Source organism: Beta vulgaris, chromosome 5 (assembly GCF_026745355.1).
Source record: "Beta vulgaris subsp. vulgaris cultivar EL10 chromosome 5, EL10.2, whole genome shotgun sequence".
Classification (NCBI taxonomy): domain Eukaryota; kingdom Viridiplantae; phylum Streptophyta; class Magnoliopsida; order Caryophyllales; family Amaranthaceae; genus Beta; species Beta vulgaris.
The window spans coordinates 4,510,122-4,532,594 of record NC_079206.1 but is presented as its reverse complement, the minus strand read 5'-3'; the positions used below and the strand labels follow the sequence as shown (position 1 = coordinate 4,532,594).

At 34.9% G+C, this 22,473-nt stretch overlaps 5 protein-coding genes across 6 annotated transcripts; 2 read left to right on the top strand and 3 right to left on the bottom strand.

The window, feature by feature from the left end:
- Positions 1 to 1,358: 1,358 nt before the first annotated feature.
- LOC104892315 (protein P21) lies at positions 1,359 to 2,418 on the top strand. Its single transcript, XM_010678211.4, has one exon. The coding sequence runs from the start codon at positions 1,427 to 1,429 to the stop codon at positions 2,108 to 2,110; it is 684 nt and encodes a 227-aa protein (XP_010676513.2). The 5' UTR covers positions 1,359 to 1,426; the 3' UTR covers positions 2,111 to 2,418.
- A 2,533-nt stretch (positions 2,419 to 4,951) lies between these two features.
- Positions 4,952 to 5,887, top strand: LOC104892314 (thaumatin-like protein). Its single transcript, XM_010678210.4, has one exon. It carries the CDS (start codon positions 5,014 to 5,016, stop codon positions 5,698 to 5,700), a length of 687 nt encoding a protein of 228 aa, XP_010676512.2. The 5' UTR covers positions 4,952 to 5,013; the 3' UTR covers positions 5,701 to 5,887.
- Positions 5,888 to 8,314: 2,427 nt separating this feature from the next.
- Positions 8,315 to 11,004, bottom strand: LOC104892317 (uncharacterized). 2 transcript variants are annotated; one of them, XM_048645146.2, is made up of 3 exons: positions 10,701 to 10,996; positions 9,293 to 9,533; positions 8,315 to 8,948 (listed from the first exon to the last, which is right to left on the bottom strand). In XM_048645146.2, exon 2 carries the CDS (start codon positions 9,528 to 9,530, stop codon positions 9,300 to 9,302), a length of 231 nt encoding a protein of 76 aa, XP_048501103.1. In that variant the 5' UTR covers positions 9,531 to 9,533; positions 10,701 to 10,996; the 3' UTR covers positions 8,315 to 8,948; positions 9,293 to 9,299. The 2 variants fall into 2 exon arrangements, with proteins under 2 accessions (XP_048501103.1, XP_048501104.1); XM_048645147.1 differs by lacking the exon at positions 8,315 to 8,948 and having other exon boundaries at positions 8,997 to 9,608; positions 10,701 to 11,004.
- Positions 11,005 to 13,169: 2,165 nt separating this feature from the next.
- LOC104892312 (thaumatin-like protein 1) lies at positions 13,170 to 14,231 on the bottom strand. The gene has a single exon (XM_010678209.4). The coding sequence runs from the start codon at positions 14,161 to 14,163 to the stop codon at positions 13,504 to 13,506; it is 660 nt and encodes a 219-aa protein (XP_010676511.2). The 5' UTR covers positions 14,164 to 14,231; the 3' UTR covers positions 13,170 to 13,503.
- A 6,801-nt stretch (positions 14,232 to 21,032) lies between these two features.
- Positions 21,033 to 21,927, bottom strand: LOC104892311 (thaumatin-like protein 1). Its single transcript, XM_010678208.4, has one exon. It carries the CDS (start codon positions 21,870 to 21,872, stop codon positions 21,204 to 21,206), a length of 669 nt encoding a protein of 222 aa, XP_010676510.2. The 5' UTR covers positions 21,873 to 21,927; the 3' UTR covers positions 21,033 to 21,203.
- Between the last annotated feature and the right edge of the window lie 546 nt (positions 21,928 to 22,473).

Genomic DNA, 22,473 nt, shown 5'->3' with positions numbered 1-22,473 from the left:
GACGGCAATACTTTCTCAGTATTGAGAGGTTTTTCTTAATCTAATGTCTATAATAATAGTCATTCTACATTTTCTTAGTCACCTAATGATCCATAAATGATGTTTCTGGATGAGTTTTAAGAAAACTCCTTGGAGTATAATGTTAGACAAGTGAGTCATGCTTCAGCTGTCCATACTGGTGGCCGCTTCAAGTCAGTCTGCCGATAACTTAGAAAAAGAAGAAGTGTATCTAATATAATATTATTATTTAAAGACTTAGGTATTGACTTACCAATTACTTGCTTCTATTTGAATACATATATCATCCTGTTTTTATTCTTAATTTCACACTTGTATAATAATTTATTGTACAAATATTTAAATATTACTCCTTGTGTTTTTTTTTTTTTTTTTTTATATTTCTCACTTAAAATCTTGATAGTATTCATAATCTTCTGAATTCTTCTTTAATATATAAGAAAAAATGATAGTCATCTGAAATCTTGTTTGATTCGTTTCAATGAGTACTTTATTAATATTCAATCGTTATAATTTTCACTAATACGTACTAAAAGATATTTAAGGTAAAATAAGTACATTAACAGATACGTATAATAAAAGTAGGAAATAAAGATCTGACGTGTCTTTATCTCTATTCTATATGTGAAGAGGGGTAGGACACCAAAATATTAGAAACCCCATTTTACCCTTATTACATCTCTATTCTATATGTCAGGAGGAATAAGACACCAAAAAAGAAAAAAAAAGAGTAACTACATACTTTAATTAAAAAATAGAAAATTTAAAAATAAAAAAATACATTACAAAAAGAAAACCGTCAACAATTCAAATATCCCTAATTTATTAGATATAATTAACAACTAATTTAATTTTCTATATCCCCTAAATAAAATTAATTTTCTATGTATTTTCACACGCATCGCGTGCATATAAAACTGGTAAGTACTCCCTCTGTTTTTTTTTATCATTCTCACTTTGCTATGCGCGTCTCCCAATGCACCTCTTTGAGCTTAAATATCTTTCGTTATATATTAGTAAAAATTATAACGATTGAATATTAATAATGTACTAATTGAGACGAATCAAATAAGACCCCACATGACTATGTTTTTTCTTATAAATTGTGAAACAATTAGAAGATTCTCTCTAGGTATGAATAGTGCCAAGATTCTAAGTGAGAAAGATAAAAAAAAACAGAGGGAGTATTATGAGAGGCATACAATAAACTATTGTGATATATCTGTTACCCCGTTTCCCCATTTCCCCATATAAACCAAACCATCTCAATAATCAACTCTACTCACTCACATAATATCTAAATTCCAAAGACTTTTCCTATATAAACCCAACCATCTCAACTGTAAAACTCACACAATATCTAAATTTCAAACACTTCTCTTTTCCTCCTATTTTCAAGTCTTACAAGATGAGCCACTTAAAACCCCTCTCCATATTGTTTTGCCTTCTCCTAGTAATCACTTCCCTAGTCTTTACACCCTCCAATGCAATCACCTTCACAGTAAAAAACAACTGCCCTTACACTGTATGGGGCGCGGCGGTACCTGGTGGTGGCCAGCAAATGAATTCTGGTTCCACTTGGACTGTCACCGCCAACCCTGGCCAACAAGGAGCCCGCATTTGGGCCCGTACTGGCTGCACAGTCACGGGACCGAATGGGCTCCGGTGCAACACAGGAGACTGTGGTGGACTACTCCAATGCACAGCTTATGGGACACCCCCTAATACTTTAGCTGAGTATGGCCTAAAACAATTCAACAATTTAGACTTCTTTGACATATCCTTAGTAGATGGGTTCAATGTTCCCATGAGTTTCTTACCCACAGGTGGGTGCAGTAGAGGCATCACTTGCAGTTCTGATCTTAACGGGCCGTGCCCCGGGCCACTTAGGGTTAATGGTGGTTGTAACAACCCTTGTACGGTGTTTAAAACTGATAATTACTGCTGTAATTCTGGGAGTTGTGGCCCTACTGATTACTCCAGGTATTTCAAGGGTAAATGCCCTGATGCTTATAGTTATCCCAAGGATGATGCAACTAGCACCTTTACTTGCCCTACTGGTACCAATTATATGGTTACTTTTTGTCCTTGAAGAAATCTCATAATTCTTCAATATTGAAACATTATGAATAAATTGGAATAATGTTCTTATGTAATGATATCTATCTAGATGTAATCATCTTGCTTTCAGTGAGTCGAGTCACTGAACCGCAAGTATCTTTATTAAATACAAATTACGCAGCTACTTGTCAAGGGAATGTAATAATTTTCGAATATGACATATTGACAATGCAACAATTGTCTTTGACAAAATGGTACACTTTGTGCCATTTGTGGTCTATAGTTGAACATCTTCATTGTACCCTTCTAGTTTTCAAAGTGCATTATGAGTTACTCCAATTTCTCCGTCTCAAAATATAAGACAGTTATGTTTTACTATAATTTGCTTTGATAACAAATATCTCCTATAATATGACATATAAATTAGATAAAAAATTATATTATTTGACTTATCTTGCAAAATACTACAACAACATTATTTTATTTTATTTTATTTTTCTATCAACATGAAATAAGAGTAATTGACGGTCAAAGTTCGACCTCAAACATCGTACGTGCCTTATATTTTAATATAGAGGGAGTATGATTTCCATACTATTATCTTGTTATTAATAAATTTTGCTGGAAATATGTTTGATGTGTGATTATCTCATTTTTATTTTTTTGAAATCGCTTTCATTAGTTTGGACTTCTGGTTTTGAATTAATTTCCTCACTTTATAACAAGGAATTCTATGGTACCATTGTAGTTTTCAAAGTGTCCTATAAGTTATGATTTTCGTACTATTATCTTGTTATTAATAAATTCTGCTGGAAATATGTTTGAGAGTTTTATTATTTCATTTGCATTTGAAACTGCTTTCATCAGTTTAGACTTTTAGTTCTGAACTAATTTCCTCACTTTATAACAAGGAATTTGAGCTAATTACATCAGTTTGAAACCCAACAAATGGAGTTATCTCACTAACGTAATTTATTGACTACTGCAAAAAAAAAAAAAATTTTTCATCCATATGAGTCACGAAGGGCAGTACAAAGTACAAAGAAGGGGAGGGGTGATTCGAACCTGTGAGTTATCGGTTCACAACACCTCAATCTTAACTAATAGGCCAAGACATCCTTGATTGACTACTGCAAATATAATGATAGGAGGATCATTGAAACAATCTAAAACCACGAGAATACTTAGAAACTCTGTAAACGGTCACAATAGAATGTAGAATTTTAACAAAAATTGGGCGCAGCATAAAATAACCCTATAAAATCAGGCGGCAAACTATAATTATGTAGGAAGAAGTACTCAAGCAGTCTTCCCTTATCACTATGATCTGGAACACAAAAGAGAAAAAAGGTCAATAACATCATAAACAAATGGAGTTTTAGAACGTGGATGTGGTAATATGAACCAGTGCAACATAATTCACTCTATAATTTGCTTTTTCAGCTCCTAGCTCGCTTAATATGGGCCAAAAATAAGGTAAAATTGATCAAAATTCGCTTTTTTATGGATTGCAAGTGCAACTTTACAGAGAAATCAACATATGGACCAAATGTAGGTCACTGGTCACGTGAATGGCTCAAATGAAAAGGAGCAATTAGGATATAGAGCAACACTGCGCCTTATTAGGTTGGAGAAGAAATTCTATGAGCAGAATATCAACCGAGTTTTATATGGTTTGAGGGTTGGACAATAATGAAGTACTACCTCCGTTTCTTAAAGGTTGCAATTAGGATATAGAGCAACACTACGTCTTATTAGGTTGAAGGATGAATTCTATGAGCAGAATTTCAACTGAGTTTTAAATGATTTGAGGGTTGGACAATCATGACGTACTGCCTCCCTTTCTTAAAAGTTACAATATTTCTTTTTACCCATAAACCAAAGAGCAGGAGAGAGTGTGAAACATGACCATAAAACAAAACCTTTTTTTTTTTTAATACGAATTTACCAAAAACAGGAATGTTGCAAGCATTGTAATTCCCTAAAAGGAATATGTTGCAACTTGCAACCCAAACGGAGGAAGTATCATATTCAGAAATCCCGGTTAGTGATGCCTACTTTTAAGCTTACTAATTAACTGCACAGAGAGCCAAGCTATCTTTAGGGTCAGACGTGTTGCACTCTTTGTTTGGATTGGGAATCCTAGGTGGTCAATATTAGTAAGAGTATGAGAATACTTAACAGGACATAACTACAATGATCACATAAACAGATCTAAAAGCAAACTACAAAACACCACCATTTGCTGTACCAATTGCTCTGTCGAGATGCTCATAGATAGTAATCTTATGTTGATTATTCTTCCAAGAACAGGCATCATTTTGGTTGAAAGGGATATCTAGGCATTTTGGTAGACGATGGAGAGTTGGTTCGGAAGAATTGGTCTTCTACCTAACTTATCTTGACGATGAAGCATTTCCTTAAAAACTCCGACAACTAGCTACGGGAGATCAATTTTTAATGAACGATTGAAGAAATTGCCAAAAATTCATCCTTTTCAGTACGTTTTCACTATCTTGAGCAGGACAATACACTCCATTTTAATACTTCCTCCGTTTTTTATTAGATGTTACACTTTTCAATTCACAGACTCCTAGGATTTTTTGGAGAGGAGAGACATAGAGAAAATGAAAAACAAAAGGGTCCCATGTGAACATGTGATAGGAGAGAGATAGAGAGAAGTTATTACCCAAAATAAAAATGTAACATCTAATTTAAAACTTCCTAAAATAAAAAGTGTACATAACATCTAAAAAGAAACGGAGGAAGTAATTAGTTTATGTAAGCTAGCGCCTAGAGTGTACGACTGATGGTGCATATGGTAAGCAATTGCGTTCACCATTTTCTATATAAACCAAACTATCTCAACTCGAAAAACTCACACACACACACACACACACTTTTTTTTTTTCCTCCTCTCTTCAAGCCTACCAAATGGGACACTTAAAATCCTTCTCCATGCACAGCCTTCTCTTAGTCATTGCTTCCCTAGTCTTTACACCCACCAACGCAATCACCTTTACGATAAAAAACAACTGCTCCACCACTGTATGGGGCGCTGCAGTACCCGGTGGTGGCCGGCAAATGGATCCTGGTGCCATATGGACTGTCACTGCCAACCCTGGCCAAACAGGAGGCCGCATTTGGGCCCGTACTGGGTGCACAGTCACGGGACCGAATGGGCTCCAGTGCAATGCAGGAGACTGTGGTGGACTACTCCAATGCACAGGTTATGGAACACCCCCTAATACTTTAGCTGAGTATGCCTTAAAACAATTCAACAATTTGGACTTCTTTGACATATCTTTGGTTGATGGGTTCAATGTGCCCATGAGTTTCTTGCCTGTAAGTGGAAGTGGGTGCAGTAGAGGGCCTAGTTGCAGTGCTAATCTCAACAACGAGTGCCCCGCTCCGCTTAGGGCGACCGGAGGGTGTAACAACCCTTGCACCGTGTTTAGAACTAATATGTACTGCTGTAATTCTGGGAGCTGCGGCCCAACTGACTACTCCATGCATTTCAAGAGTAGATGTCCTGATGCTTATAGTTATCCCCAGGATGATGCTACTAGCACCTTTACTTGCCCTACTGGTACCAACTACATGGTTACATTTTGTCCTTGATCAAATCATATATAAACTCTGATCTCTAATATAATATTTAATGGAATAATTTGGATGATACTCTTATGTATATGATATCCAGAGACCAGATGTACTCATCTTGCTTTCAGTGAGTCACTGAATTGCAGGTGTATATTTATATATACTTCATCAATTCTAGTACTATTGCAACATAAATTTATTGCTACATTGTTTAAACCATGTGAAGAAGAAAGAGATCGAGATAGATAAAAGAAATGGGACCAATGTCAGCAATGGGATAGGAAAGAGATAAAGAGAAGATATTACAAAATAAGGAAACGTTGCAATTAAAACGAGACTTCCATATATTAAAACTACGTCATTTAGCAGATGATGCACGATCCTCTACGTGCACTTGGGTGCATGTTTTTTTTGCGTATATAATTATTTTCTGATAAATGTACCTAATAACTAATAAAGTAAGGGCTAATAAGTTCAAATTAGGAGCCAATAAGCTCCACATAGAACCAATTAGTTCCAATTAGGGTTCCAAGCAAATCCAATAAGTTCCAAATAGATCCAGTAAGTTTGAATTAAATTCAACCACATCAAATAAGTTCCAGGCAGAGCTAATAAGTTTAAGTTGGGGCTAGTAAACTCTAATAAGTCTGAATCAAGTCGAATTAGTTAAAGTAAATTCAGTTAAGTTTAGAGGAGTACAGAGAAGGTCAGTTCAGGTAAGTTGAATTCTAATAAGCATATCTCAAGCATGCCTTTCACTAGACGTAATTTCTTCAATTCCCTGCCGCTTGGAGCAAGAATAGCCAACACAAGAGCACACCCAAGGCATAGGTTCGATTTTCGTAGGAGTGTTGGTTTAATTTCGACTTAGACTTCTCCATAAAATAGGAATTGCCTGATGTACCTTTATTAAAAAAATGTAAGAGTTATTATTGTTGTAAATGCCGTGTGACGTTTTATATAATGATAATTTTCTTCATTCCTATTAAAAAAATATTGAGTACAATATTTGTCAATGTGCTAATAAGTCATTATGTGGAATTGTCTTATGTACCTTTATTTTTTTAAAAATGTAAAGGTTATTATTGTTGTAGATGTCGTATGACATTTTATTAATAATAACTTTCTCTATTCTCATTCAAAAAAATTGAGTACGATTTTTGTCAGTGTGCTAATAAATTATAACTAGTTATTAGGCCCGGGCTATGCCCCGGGTAAGAAAAATTTTCATTTATTAATATTGTACTTTGATATGATAACACTAAATACAACTTTGGTCTAGTAGTTAAAACTTTACATGAACTTGAGGTCATGGGATTAAAACCTATACTATGCAATTTCTAATTTTTTTATTGTACATGGATTACATGAACTAAAACTCTCTAGGGAGAGCGCCATGTGACACAATTCCTCATTTACGCACGCCTTTTAATATACTACCTCCGTTCTTTTTTAGTTGCAACGTTTGACAAATTGCACTATTCATGTTCTCTTATTTGACCACATTTATTGATTTATATGTTAAACAAAATATAGTCATGTGGGATCTTGTTTGATTCGTTTCGATGTAAGCTTTCATAATATCAAATTTTTATAATTTTTACTTACATACAATTAGAGATAAAACGATTTGAAATTGTACATTGGCAAGCGTGAAAGTCAAAACGTTGCAACTAAATAAAAACAGAGGTAGTATTAGGCTATGTTCAGTTCACCTTATTTTTGCTTATTTCAGATCTAATCAGATCAGATCAGAAAAAATAAGTTCAGATCAGATCAGTTCAGATTATGCTTATATTTAAAAATCATTATATCTTTCATTACATATTAGTAAAAATTATAATAATTGAATATTAATAAAGTACTCATTGAGACGAATCAAACAAGACCCCACATGACTATATTTTTTCTTATATATTGAGAAAAATCTAAAAGATAAGATCTTGTAATTAAAAAAATAAGTTCAGATCAGATCAGATCAGAAAAAATAAGTTCAGCAGATCAGATAAGTTCAGATCAGAAAATTTCAGGTGAACTAAACATAGCCTTAGTATAGATGTTTTACTCGGTTCAAACTTCAAAGACTTGGTTGGCCTAGCAACAGACGTTGTACAACGTTCTTATTAGCTAATTTTGCGGAACCCCTTTTCTCCCCTGCTCTTTCCAACATATAGCTAATCCTCTAAAGATTAATGGGATACCTGTGATCTTACGCTTATATTATGGTATAATCGAACTTTTAGTCTTTTACTCCAACTAATTATGTACGTCTGAAGTTGTCGTGTTCAACTGTATAATTCTCCAACTCATTATTGGGTGATAAACACGCCACATAGGTTTAAAAGCTTAAATTTATGTATGTGAAAGACAAAACTGACACATATTAGCCTATTAGGTATTTGAGGTGTTCAAACTTGTACAACTGGTCCAAACAGATTGTAGCCTATTGCAACTTTGTACTATTTTAGTTCGTCCAGGAACCTGATCACTTGGGGGACTGGGGCCTGGGGGTGTTCACCATTCACTTGGGGGTGATCACTTTAGGGTCAGATATATAGTGCACGCTTTGCTGTATAGTTGGGTTTGGATAGGGCAGATTGAGTTTCAACCAATGCTATGTGGTCAATATAAGTAAATACTAAATAGTAAGTTTATATAAGAATACGACTTAAGGCCTTGTTTGGTTGAGCTTTTTAAGAGCCTGCAAACGGATTCAGTAATCTGAATCCATTTCTCCTTGTTTGGTTTGGGTAGTAGTTCTACCATTACCCTTACTAAAGGATAACCCGAACCCCCAAAATGTTACTCTCTATATTAGAAGAGTAACAAAATCATTTACATTCCTTTACAAGTGATTCCTTTTCATTGTTGAACCAAACACCCAATAAAAGAAACAATTATGGTTACCATTTCGCTCCTCTACTTGATTCATTCCCTTCCATTTCTCTATTTGAACCAAACGCCCCCTAACTGTATAATCAACATAACAGGTATCCCAGCTAGTGACAGTGAGACGCACTAGGTGATAGCAGCACCACAAAATTCAGTAGCTCTTGCGTACCTACTATACCGACTTCAGAAACATTGTTACAACTTACAACAGTGGTATAAATTTCTCTCACAGAGTTACAACAGTGGTATAAATTTCCTGAAGATAACAGAGAAAATTAACCAATCCAAACCAGAATTGGATGATATCATCGATAGTTCGAGGGCAGAGGACAAAATCGTTACGTTTGACACCCCCCTTCTCCACCAAAAAAGAACTGCATAACAAATGTAGAAGCCATCAACAAGAATCTACAATATGTGTGTGTCATCTAAAGCAGAAACTCATTTCATACAGCTGTGTCGATTCTGAAATTTGGAGACAAATGCGGCTAAAGAAAAAATTGAAAGAATCCAAGATTTTCTTTTACATAATCTTCTTCCACATGATCACATAAACAGGTTTAAAAGCAGACTACAAAACACCACCACTAACTCATCTCTCGCTTTCCATCCCATTTCATGTCAAATAAAAAAAAAAGGACAAATGAAAATCATAGTCAAAAGATCCGGATGTAACGTCTTATGCAATTTTAGAATAAAATGGATAAATTTGATTTACCATTGCCTTATCCAGAGACCAGCTTTAATACGATGGTGATAATATTTAAGAGAATCAAGGGCAACCTCAGGTACTGAGCTACATAGATAAGTTCCCTAGCTCGTTGTTTGAGTGACTGTCTTCTGCCTGGTGTAGCCTCAAAACCCAACCCTCTTGGAGCAAGAAACCTGTCCTCATTGAGTATTGCCAACGCATTTGTAAAAAGCAGGAACCCTTGAAGCAGCGTCCCAAAACCCATTCACTGCAAACCAAAAACATCATTCATCAAGGTTCCCCTCACAGAAACCTTCCTACGTTTCAGCACTCCAAATGAATACTACAAAACACACATACTCAACCTTTACATCCTTACAAATTCACCATATATTGAAGCTCACATAAGTTGGTCTAGTTGTATTACAGTTATACATCTGTGACGGATGGTAAGGTTTGCATGCTTCACATGATTATCCAAATTTCATTAACTTTTCCAGAGCTACCCACACTTACACATGAGGATGGAAGTATGGAACTATGGAAATAGTCTCAATAACCGTTACAAGTCACAACAGTTACACATTCAGTTTAGCAAAGTCTAAATTCAGATCTACTTAAAAGATAATAGAAGCACCACCCAACCTCGCATTCAGTTTATCACCTTCGCTAACCATGAAACACACTTCCTGTCTCCCAAGCAAATGTAAGCTTTTAGCACACATGAAACTGTTACCTCCCCTAACCATTGGACAAACTTACATGGAAATGAAACTTTATGTGCTTGACATATACCAACACACATCCCTTCTTCAAAACCAAAACCTCATCTAACTACATTCAATCTAAACTTTCTGAATCAAATGGCTTCATATCGGAAAGAGGTTGACAAGAAGTTCTTTCAAATTGGACTATTTGTCCCTCTGTTAGAGGTGTTCCAGAAATGTCTGCGATTGACTAGATAGTTCTACTAACTAATAAATGACCTGCTTTCACCCTAAATTATCACCTTATCGTCAATGAAAGGTGAAACGGCCGTAAATACTATCTTCGGCGATCAATTCGAAGTTTTATGGTGATCAATTGAAGACTAAATTAAACAATTTCAGCTTAGAAATTTACTCGAACAAAAACTGCTATCTCCAATAAAATTGCTAGCAAATTTTCCCTTGAAATAATTGCATTGTTCATACTCAATAATTTATAATTTTCTCCTGAACTCATTTCACATCCATAACTAGTATGCTCAAGATTTCATAATTGCAGCAACATTTCAAAAATTAACATCTTCTACATTTAAGATGTTTTAGGGATTCCTAATGCTGAAATTCAAATTCTTTTTTTAAGAAAGATGAAATCAAAAAACTATGTCAGATATGTAGAAGATGCAAGTTGTCTATCTTAAAACGTAGAATAAAATTAATAATAAACAAACCTTGAATATTTTGGAAGATCGAAGTTTCCGATCTCGTCGAAGAAGATTGATTCGCTCGCAATCTTTTTCTCGCAGTCTTCTTATCTACTCAACACAAATTGAGGTGAAGAAATTTGATGATGAAAATCCGGGATTGTGTGAGATAATTCGTGGATTATTTAGCTGGAAGTTGAAATTGATGAATCTACAGAGAGAAAGAGAATTTTAAATCGTTATTGAGGCTTAGAGTATTCTTCATCTTCCTTTTTCAGTTTTTTTTCAGTTCTTTTCTTTGTTTTTCTATTTATTTTATTTTATGGGACTTTTCCCGATTTTTACTTTTTACTCATTATGGGCTATGGCAAAGGGACTTGAAGGGTCGGGTACGGGTCGGATTATCTGGTTAACTTTGTGTGTGAGTTACGTTCGGGTTGCGGTCCATTCAGATACGGCCCATCTCGAGCCCATGAGATTTCGGATCATATCATGTCGGATTAAGTCAGGTCGGTTAAAATCAGGTTTTCAATCTCGAAAATAAATAGAACACATATAAGACTAACGAGAGTAAGTCAAATAATTAATAGACAGTGGTTAAACCATATATAGTATTTCATGACAATTTTTACCTTAAATTTGATTAGAAAATATAACTAATTATATGACAACTTTTCTGGTCGGGTTATCATTATCGGGTCGATTCCGTGACGTGTCACTTTCGCGTCGGCTAGATTCGGATTCGAGTCATATTCGGGAACTATTTTGCTTTCGGGTCAGGTTATTTCAAGAGGAAAAAAGGTTCTCTGGTCGGGTATTTCATGTCGGGTCACGGGTACGAGTCTATTTAATTTTACCGGCTATACTCATCCTCTTTGTTAGTTTGTTAAGGTGTGATCTTATCTAAGCTGAACTGAATCTAATTTATTTTATTCAACTTATCCTCGTTAAACTTAATTTACTGATTTAAGTTGAACGTAATTGAATTTTGTTGAATATAATTTATTTTTGCTCAACTCATTCTTATTGAACTTAATTTATTTCTGCTGAACTTATCTAACTTGTTTTAACACTACTTATTCTAATAAGTTGAGCAGAATATATACCTAATTGACTTTTTGTCAATTTTGTTGTGTTTTTTTCCGTGAGAAATTACGGTTCATCTCAACAAGCTTTGTAAATTAACTAGTATTTGGGACCGGATGTTGCTCCGGGTTGGTACTGTTTTGCGAACTTGATATGTATTTTTCCATTCCCATTAAAATATATTAAGGAAAATTCAACATGTAAAAGGTACAAATATAATAATGTGAACACTTAAAGCATGACTAAAAGTTGATTGAGATAGTAATTATGTTTATGTCATGTATATAATAGCAAGAGGATGTACACATTGAACAGTTCTAGTGGAGTGACAGAGGTAACACGTGGCGTATATACATTGTCACACACGCCTTTTAATAAATTTGTATAGATAGATCGATGGCAATTTCATTGTTAGAATGATACTTTTCTTAGGGAAATGCTTAGTTAAAATGATACTAATATATATATAGTCAACAATTTTTGTTGAATATGCAATTGAAGATATTGATATATTTTGTTATATTCACCCCCTTTTTTCATATGAGATATACTTTATTATGGTTGTTAAAGATGCAAATATCATTAAATGGCAAGTGTTACAAAAAGTATAGAGTAGACAAAGTATTAAATTTAAAAATTGAAAATAGGGGTACACTTCAAGGAAATAAGGGTACAATACTACAATTTAAAAACTCTCTGTTAAAAGTGTTTAATTTGTTGAATAAAGTGTTTAATTTGGTTTATAGATCGAAATCATATTTGTTATGAAGTCTATTCGTAAATTGTGATATGTCACACAATTTGATATGAAATGATAGCTTACACATTAACTTAAATCTCTTTAATTTTAATTGTGTCCCTTTTATTGCTAAAACATATCTTCGTTTTCAATATTTGACTTAATTTGTGTTTTCAGCCAATCGTATCTTCGTATATATACCTCTATATACTTATTTTATTAGTACTGTATGACATATTGTTGCATTCATTTCGTTTTTATCTATGTAAAATATTCATTTTTCAATATGCAAAGTTATTAATGATTGCGTGAAATGAAAGACCATGAAAAAGCAACTAATTATTAATACAATTATTTTAGTATTATTTGATTAAACAATCTCTTCATACGATAACTATTCTTCTCGCATCTTCAAATCACTAGCTCGCTAAACCAATCGTCTAGATTGATGAATTGACTAGTAATGCAAGCATGCATCATCAGTTCATCATGTAGTCAATAGCTATAATGAACTGCCAACCATCAAGAAATTGACGAAGATATAGGAGAATATTTATAGTAAATCTGGGTGTACCATGCTCATGGTACACCCTAGAGTATTTTCCCCAAATGAACAAAATGAACGAATGAGCAAAATGAACAAATGCGCAAATGAGCAAACATCTTACTCATTTAAGAAAATGAACAATCACTTTTATTACAAAATGAGCAAAATGAGCAAATTGCCCATATGAAAAAATTTGGTGTCAAATGAGCACCTGACGTTCTAATTTATTACAAAAATACCCCTGGGTGTACCATGTGTACCATGCTCATGGTACACCCGGGTGTACCAGGAGTGAACTCAAGATATAGAAACCAGTATCGTTATTATTATTGTAAGCTGAAAATACAATATGCTCTGATTAATCTCATGAACCTGTTTTATTGACTACTACATATCATAATTCATAAATCATGTATATAATTCTAGATGTTTATAACACAGACACACAGTGATCATATTCATGGGCAGAAAGTGACAGTGTAATCAGTTCCAGAAGGGCAAGAAAAAGTGCTAGTTTGATCAGCTTTTGGGAAGCTGTAAGCATCAGGGCAGAGATTCTTGAAAAACTTAGAGTCACCATCATCAGCACAAGTTCCAGTACCAGGTGTGGTGCAAGGATTCGTGCACCCACCAGTGGTCTTCCATTGTTGCGGGCATTGCGCGTTTATGTCAACCCCGCAGCTAACAGCACGACACTTCCCATCAAGCGCACCCGCATTACTGTTGGGGCTAAAGGATAGGGGGACATTGAACCCTTCGATAAGAGATATGTCGAGGGTGTCTGATGGGTTGGCGAGAGTGTATTCGAATAAGGTCTTTGGATTATCACCCCAATGACCATCATCGCAATCGAGTTTCCCACACCCTCCGGTTTCACAAGGGCCATTGCCACTGCCATCAAAGTTGCACCCGGTTCGGGGCCAAATGCGAGCCATACTGGTGCCAGGTGCGGGGTTCACTGACCAAGTTTGTCCTTGGTCGAGCTTCTGACCGCTTCCTGGATCCGCGGCGGCCCATACAGTGAATGGGCAGTTGTTAACTACGGTGAAGGTGGTTGCATGGGTGAGTGTGATTAATGATAGGAAAACTGCAAGAATCGGAGCAGATAGGGGACTCATTGTGCGTGGTTATATGGTTATAAGAATGTAGTATGGTTTATTGGTTGTGTGTGGAAATGTTGGAATGATGAGAAGGGTTTATATAGAAGTTTAAGGCGGCAAAGTTGATCTTATTTGCGTATGTTTTGGGGCGATTTATTGTTTGATTGTAAGGAATTGTCGAAGGTTAGTTTGGCACATAGTGTAGACTTAAAGTATGGGAATGACCGAATGATGGCTTGTGTGATCTCTATTCTATTTCTGCGAGAGGAGGACTATTAAACTAAAGAGGGAATGACTAATGAGGTTTAAGGTTCCGTGTCATAAAGTAAGTTTAAGGTTCCAAATTTCTTGCTACTGCCAAATTTTATTTGGAGGAGCTTTCTAGGATATGTTGGAATAGTTTGGCTGATATTTTTCTAAAAAGAAAGTTTAAGGTTTTAATTAAATTTAGTTTTTACCTTACCATGACGTTAGAAAATCGTCGCGGGTATTTTTTGTTGGTATTTTTTCACTAATTATATTTTCTTTTTCACTAGAGTTGTTGACAGTGGTAGATTCAGGATTTTGACAATGGTTGGTCACACTAACCAGTGATGGATCCAGGATCTGTTCGAGAAAACATGAGATAAATGAAATTAAAATTGTTTATGCATTAGACATTATATACCACTTATTTTAAGCATTCAAAAATATAGATGTACAAAATGAACAATTAAATCCTCAATATTTTTTGGAAGAAATATATTTCCAAGTAGCTAGGTATTAACTATTTGCAAACCAAAAATTGGAAAGCAAAAAAGTCATAAGTAATATGTGGAATCAGAGTCATGGGATGGTTCTCATAATAATCCAAACTTTAATATTTTTGGCCATTATAGCTTCACTAATATATTTTGGGTATATTGTATAAAGTATACATGAAATTGAAGAATTCATATTATTTCGCTAAGATAGTCCTTGAGCTTGGGTGTTTTCCCAAAATTGCGATTAATATAAAAAGACGGGTAAAAGTTGGGTTATTTGGGGTAATTTTTTTCAAAGAAGAAACGAAGAAAATGCTCTAAAGAACTTAAAGCTTAAAACAAAATTGATAAATAGACTATATCTAAAATTCTAAATCAAAAAGAGAAAAAGAAAAAAGGTTGTATAGAAAGACTTAAAGCTTAAAACAAAATTGATAAATAGACTATATCTAAAATTCTAAATCAAAAAGAGAAAAAGAAAAAAGGTTGTATAGAAAGACTTAAAGCTTAAAACAAAATTGATAAATAGACTATATCTAAAATTCTAAATCAAAAAGTGAAAAAGAAAAAAAGGTTGTATAGAAAGAAAATAAAAATAGTAAATCATAACAAAACAAAACAAAAAAAAGAAGGAAAGAGGAGCGAGAAAACATAACAAAAAAACAAAAGGAATGTAAGTGGAGTGAGAAAACGTGGAAAAGAAACCAAAAGCCTCCTCGGCAAGAATTGAACCTGCTTCACTAATATATTTTATGGGTATATTGTATAAAGTATACATGAAATTGAAGAATTCATATTATTTTGCTAAGACAGTCCTCGAGCTTGGGTGTTTTCCGAAAATTGGGATTAATATAAGAATATGGAAAAAGTTGGGGTTATTTTGGGTAATTTTTTTCAAAGTAGAAAGAAGAAAATGCTCTATGAAACTTAAAGCTTAAAACAAAATTGATAAATAGACTCTATCTAAAAATTCTAAATCAAAAAGAGAAAAAGAAAAAAGGTTGTATAGAAAGAAAATAAAAATAGTAAATCAAAACAAAACCAAGAAAAAGGAAAGAGGAACGAGAAAACATAGAAAACAGAAAAAAAAAAAAACAAACAAAAGGAAGGTAAGTGGAGTGAGAAAACATGGAAAAGAAACCAAAAGCCTCTTCAGCAAGAATCAAACCCGTGTATACTACTAATACAATGGCTGAAGATTCGGCCCAATAGCCATTGAACCAAACATCAAAACATTGAAATAACACAGTGCACAATAACTATAAAGGGTTTCTTCCGAAAGTAATGGTTGGTCATGTGACCAACTGGGACTAAGCATAGTTCCGCCACTAGTTATTGATAAATTCAACCTCAATCAAAGATGAAATTGGAGATTTTGCTACTGTTAAAGTTATGATTTCTCCTTCCAGTTTAATAGGCTAGTGTTCTTCCTCGATTTTATGCATTTCTTGTTCATTGAACTTTTTTTGGTAAATTTAGCATAAATTGGGGCATCTATGGTATTATTTAGCATAATGCTTGCTTTAGTTTTCATTCATCTTCATTATTAAAGGTCAATAATGTTTCAATCTTCTTCCTAAAACTAGCAAAAGTGCAACTATATATGAAATTCCTCTTATCGCAAAAGTCGAAATAAAGGAGAAGAAAGAGGAGCTTGATATTGTGGATTTTCGGGCCAGGCCGGGTGAAGTGAAGGAGGGAGAGGGTAAAAGAATCTCTGTAAATATCAAAGAAGAGTTGATGATTTTACAGAGAGGTTGTTCATAGGAAATTGAAGATAAGAATGTGAATTGTTTAAGGAAATGTGAAGGAAGAAAGAGAAAGAAATCGGGAAGAGGGAGAGTAAAACAGGAGGAAAAGGTTTTTAATCCGAAATGTGGGCCCTCCTTCATCGGATTCTTGGTCGGAGTATGAGTTAGGTGGTAGTTGTTCGTGAGTTGAAAAGTTTAGGGCGGTAAAATTGAAAAAAAAAACAAAAGGTGATAAAGTGTAAAACATCCTACTTATGAATAGTAAAAATCAAAATTCTTTATTTTATAAGAAAAATGTATAGTACTGTATATTTTAACCAAAGATATCTCGACGAATTGATTAAGATTGAGTTGTTATGAACGATACGTTGCAAATTCAATCCCACCTCTCCTCCCCTTCTTTTTACGTTGTATTTTGTACTACTCTTTCCGTGACTCATATGAATGAAAATAAACTAGGGTATAGTTTACCTCCCGATGAACCGACTATTTCTCGAAGGTTAGTCAGAAGCAACGACGGAAATTTTAGGATACCTAAAATACAACACATCCAAGGACATATATTCATGACTATGTCGGCAATGCAAATTGCCGAGTCAAAACACTAGTGCTCCTCTCGAAAGTCAAGGTCTTTTCTGTTTTCTTCTATTATGTTAGGGAAAGCACCAATATTTATGATTGATTTATTTCGCTTTGATGTTCATTGTCAAATAAATATCCAACTATACTTGAGCATATATTTTGAATATTCTTACTGGAAAATTATTGGTGGGTTAGCAAACGATATCCTTTAACAATATATTTACAGGTCGTTCTTGGTCACTAGGATAGGATCAAGATATCGGATGAACTTTAATAGATTTGTATTATATAATTCATTATCAAATACTTATTGGTATATAGTGTCGTACGGAGAAGTATTGTACACAAGAATCACTCATATGTCTTATTATTAGTTATCATCTCCATACAATAACTAAACTACTTAGCTTTCACATATATATCTACCATTTTCATGAGACACCCACGTAAGTATATATGCATATGGTGTACTCAAAGGCTATTTTTTAGTTCATTCAATTTACTCAATTTAATGGCTTCTAATGAGCAAATAAGAAAAATGGGAGAATTACCAAATGAACAAAGACATAGCTATTATTCAAGCCCATCTGTTCCTTGCCACATTGCATATTAGATATAAAAGTCATTGCATTTACCTCTCCAAAGCTACTGAGAATAGTTTGGAAAGATCACAAGTTATGAAGTTAACTAGTTTTTGTCACGAGAGATACGCCTCGGATACTATTTACCAGCGTGTATTTGAAGTCTTTAAAAATAGAAATATTATCTTGTCTTTAAATGATTTTTTCCCTCACAAAGACCAACATGACTATTGTAGTGTATTTGGTTAATGCATTAGCATATTAAATGAGAGGTCATGGGTTCAAGTCTTGCAAGACACATTTTTATTGTTTAATGTTTGATATGATTGTGTGGAGGAGGGGAAAGTACATGTGGCAGCATGACATTTGTTTGTGCTGCATAAAAAATACAAATTGATCCTCAACGTTTGTAATCAAGTTCCGCATAGTGATCCTACTATAGTGCCAAAGTATAATAGTAGATCAAGAGGTTTGATAAATCTCAAATAGTTAGATGTATCTAACACAAGTTTTTGTGTAACAAATATCGTTTGTGAATATAACAAATAATTTTTATTACACGAAAATTTATGTCTAACACATCTACCTGTTAGAGATTTGTCTTACCTCAGTAGATCAATGCATTCTTCTTCTAATCAGCATTGAAATGGGGATAAACATATACAACAATAAATCGGCACATATCCTTGTTCTGAATGACTAAATGTCGCCCTGTATTTATCTTGGTATGACCCTAAATACTATATAAAGATATATCCATATATCGTATTCCCAACTCATTGCTTTTCCCTTTCCATCACCACCGCCACCACTTACTACTTCTCTCCATGTCTCCTACTCCACCCCCATAAACACCACCACCACTGAAACAACTCTGATACCATTTTTCTCTTTCGTCTTTCCCTCTTTCCTTCACTTCCTCTATAAATCCTCTTTGTTCTGATCCTTGCACCACCACGACCACCACAAGAATGTCAAAACTTGTCGGAGAATACCCGAATACATCTGCACCGTCTGTTCATATGGTGGGGCGTCCACTATAGACGTATGCACCAGCGGTGGATCGTTTGTGATAGACGCGTGAACCTATGCGGCACCGTCTTATACAATTTAGGGGTCCTGTGATAAAATTATATGATTGACAATTTTTGATGGGAAGAGATGATGAGTCATTAATGATTTTATTTAGAATAATAGGAAGAGACGAAGCATAACACCATAGAAATCAACCTCTTTCAATCTGCATCCAACATATATACTAATATATTAAAAGGCGTTCCTAAGCAAGGAACTACACCACGTGGCGCTTTCCCTTAGAGGCTTAGAGTGTTTACTTTATGTAAACCGCATACAATAAAAAAAAAGGAAAATGCATATTATAAGATTTGATCCCATGACCTCAAGCTTATACACTAAAGTCTTAACCACCAAAACAAGTAATAATGTTTAGTGTTTTACTTAAAAGTAAAATGTTAATAAATAAATATTATAATTACTCGAGGAATAGCCCGGGCCTAAAAACTAGTTACTCTTGATAAATTGAAAAGGAACAACGTGTAATTAGATTTAGTTTTTTTTAATACTTTGAGAAGACAACTAATAGAATTGAATCCTTTATTTTGGGGATCCTGTGTGTAGTTGTTCACCTTGCCCATGTCCTTAGCCGTCCCTCAACCTATGGTGAGACGTCTTTGATAGGTACATGACCTCTCCAACATTTTTTTCCGTTAAATTGGGTGTTTTTCGATGTTGACTCAAATGTTGTTGTCCTTTGGTTTTAATTTCATTCAATCTACTGGGGGGTAGTGCTTGCAATGTGTTCCTAAGTTTACAGGCGAGGGAGATGGGTGAAAGGAGAGAAAGATGGAGGTGATCTGGTGGCCTGGTGGGGGTGGTGCTAGCAGTAGTGTTCTGATGTGGATAACAAGGAAGGGGGGATTGGGGTTGGGAAAGGAGGAATTAGTCAGGTCTATAAAAATATGTAAATTACGTATTAAGGGCAATAGGTAGAAAATTTATTAGGGTGGTAAATAACTAGACTTTATACCAATCTAAGTTTGGCCTAGTAGTGAGGAAAGAAACTTCCAACCTCAAGGTTGGGGGTTCAATCTCCATTAAGGACACTTTGAGAGAGGATTTTTCCTTACCATCCCCCCAATCTCAAAGTGTTTACCCGCAAATCCAGGACTGATTAATCTATGAGAGGTGCCGGTCTGACAGTGCCGTTCATCTTATCATGGGGTCTCCAGTAAGGGACCCAAAAGAAGCTAGACTTTATAATCATATTTTATCTTGAATTATGGAGGTTTAAGAGGATACTTCGAATCGAGGGTCTCATATTTTGTTAGTAATACAAGGCCTCGATCACAGTTGAGAGTTGAGACGACCCTATCAGGTAAAAAGGTTGTGGGTTTTTTGGAGATCTGCTTTCGTCATATTGGAACAAAAGCGAAGGCAATAAAGCTGCTGATTTTATGGCTTCTAAGGGTCACCAACTCACCATTACAATTCCCCTACTATTTTCTTTCCTCCTTTTGATGTCGATTTTTCCCTATTGGTTCGAAAACACATTTTAGGCCGACCTCCATGGTAGAAGGTTCACTTAGTTTTTCTTTGCTTATTAAAAAAAAAAAAAAAAAAAGTTGAGACGGCCCTGCTTGTCTTGGTCTTTTATTATTGTAGGTCGCAACGAATTGCAATGAATATAGAGAAGATGGTGTATGACCCTAGCACGGCACATATGGGCCTACATATGTCATAGGACTTGCTAGTTTAGTTATGAACTTATGATAGTCCCGAAAGTCTATAATGTATGCGTTTGTGGTGAGAACTAGACCATACTGGAAGCTATTCTTTTATCTTAGGTACTTCTATTTCATCTTTTATTTTCATTCCAAATTTCATTTATTATAAGAGAAATGATATAAGAAGTTAAAATTCATTCCTAAAAGATTTTTTTTACTTATACCCAATAAAAAATATTAACGTTCAAAGAATCGTATCGGCAAATATGAAAAAGCAAATGTTGCAACTAAAAAAAGAGAGGTAGTATGTAGTTGAGGTTGTCTTTTTTTAATAGTGGAAGTAAAAACAACATCTTGTAAACATCAACGGTTCTTGTCGTCTCACTTAACCCTGCTGGTAGATTCGTGAATTGACTAGTAATCCATGCATGCATCATCAATTCATCATATAGTACTAGATCTACCAAACATCAATTCATCATCATATAAACAGAAAAAAAAGAACCATCTTACTATTATTATTGTTATTACAAGCAAGCTAAGAGCATCATGTGTACGGGTGTACACATGCTCTAATTTATGTCATGAACCTGTTTTATTGACTACTATCATAAATCATAATACTAGATCATTCTAACATATTGGTCATGATCATATTTATGGGCAGAAAGTAACGGTGTAATCAGTTCCAGGAGGACAAGAGAAAGTGCTGGTTTGATCATCTTTAGGGAAACTATAAGCATCAGGGCAAATACCCTTGTAAAATTTAGAGTCACCATTAGCCCCACAAGTTCCAGTACCTGGTGAGGTGCAAGGATTCTTGCACCCGTCGGTGGTCTTCCACCTTTGTGGGCATTGCGCGTTTATGTTAGCGCTGCAGCTCACAGTGCGGCACTTTCCACCAAGCGCACCCGAGTTACTGTTGGGTCTGAAGGACATGGGGATGTTGAAGCCTTCGATAAGCGAGATATCGAGGGTGTCTGTAGGATTGTTTGGTTGTGATAGAGTGTATTCGAATAAGGTCTTTGGGATTTCACCCCAATTGCCGGGATCACAATCAAGTTTACCGCAGCCTCCAGTGTTACAACGGCCATTGCCATTGCCATCAAAGTTGCAACCAGTTCGGCCCCAAATACGAGCCATTTTGGTGCCGGGTGCAGGGTTTACCTGCCATCTGTCTCCTTTGTTCAACCTCTTTCCGCTACCTGGATCTGCCGCGGCCCATACAGGGTACTGGCAGTTGTTGACAACGGTGAAGGTGGTTGCATGGGTGAGTGTGATTAGTGATAGAAGAAGTGTAAGAATAGGAGCTGATAGAGGACTCATGATTGTATATTATGATGATGATTTAGTAGTATGGTTTTTGTGTGTGGAAATGTTGAGATGATGAGGGGGGTTTAAATAGGGGTTGTAGGCGGCTAACTTGATCTTCTTTGCTTTGTTTTCGGGCAATATTCATTGTTTGATTGTGTAGAATTGTCAAAGATAGATTTGGCATATTGCTGACGAGGGATGAGGATGAATTCTTGTGTATTTTTATTCTGTAAGAGGACTATCTTGTTAGAAGGGGATGACTGAATGAGGTTTAATAAAGGTTTCGTGCTGATTAAAACATAGTTGTTTGAAGGAGCTTTGTAGGTTACGTTGAAATTTTTTCAGAATTTTTTTCCTAAATGTTTTAGTTTAAGATTTTAAGAACTTTCGAGGATTATGGAATCGTCTCATAGTCGTTTTTTTCTTGGCATATTCTCATTATTAGTAGATCTTGAGCAAGGAAGTCTTACAATAAAATTATGGTAAGACCACCTCACTTTATTTTTTTTAAGGGTTAATTACTTTGTAAGTGAAAAGGGTCATTTTACAAGTTAAGGGGCTCACTTCTAGATAATATATGATCTTACATTAGTGGAAAAAAGCCCATCTTGAT

Bases quoted from the DNA above. Each gene is read 5' to 3' on its own strand.
- LOC104892315 (XM_010678211.4), top strand. From the start codon at position 1,427: ATGAGCCACTTAAAACCCCTCTCCATATTGTTTTGCCTTCTCCTAGTA.
- LOC104892312 (XM_010678209.4), bottom strand. From the start codon at position 14,163: ATGAGTCCCCTATCTGCTCCGATTCTTGCAGTTTTCCTATCATTAATC.
- LOC104892311 (XM_010678208.4), bottom strand. From the start codon at position 21,872: ATGAGTCCTCTATCAGCTCCTATTCTTACACTTCTTCTATCACTAATC.
- LOC104892314 (XM_010678210.4), top strand. From the start codon at position 5,014: ATGGGACACTTAAAATCCTTCTCCATGCACAGCCTTCTCTTAGTCATT.
- LOC104892317 (XM_048645147.1), bottom strand. From the start codon at position 9,530: ATGGGTTTTGGGACGCTGCTTCAAGGGTTCCTGCTTTTTACAAATGCG.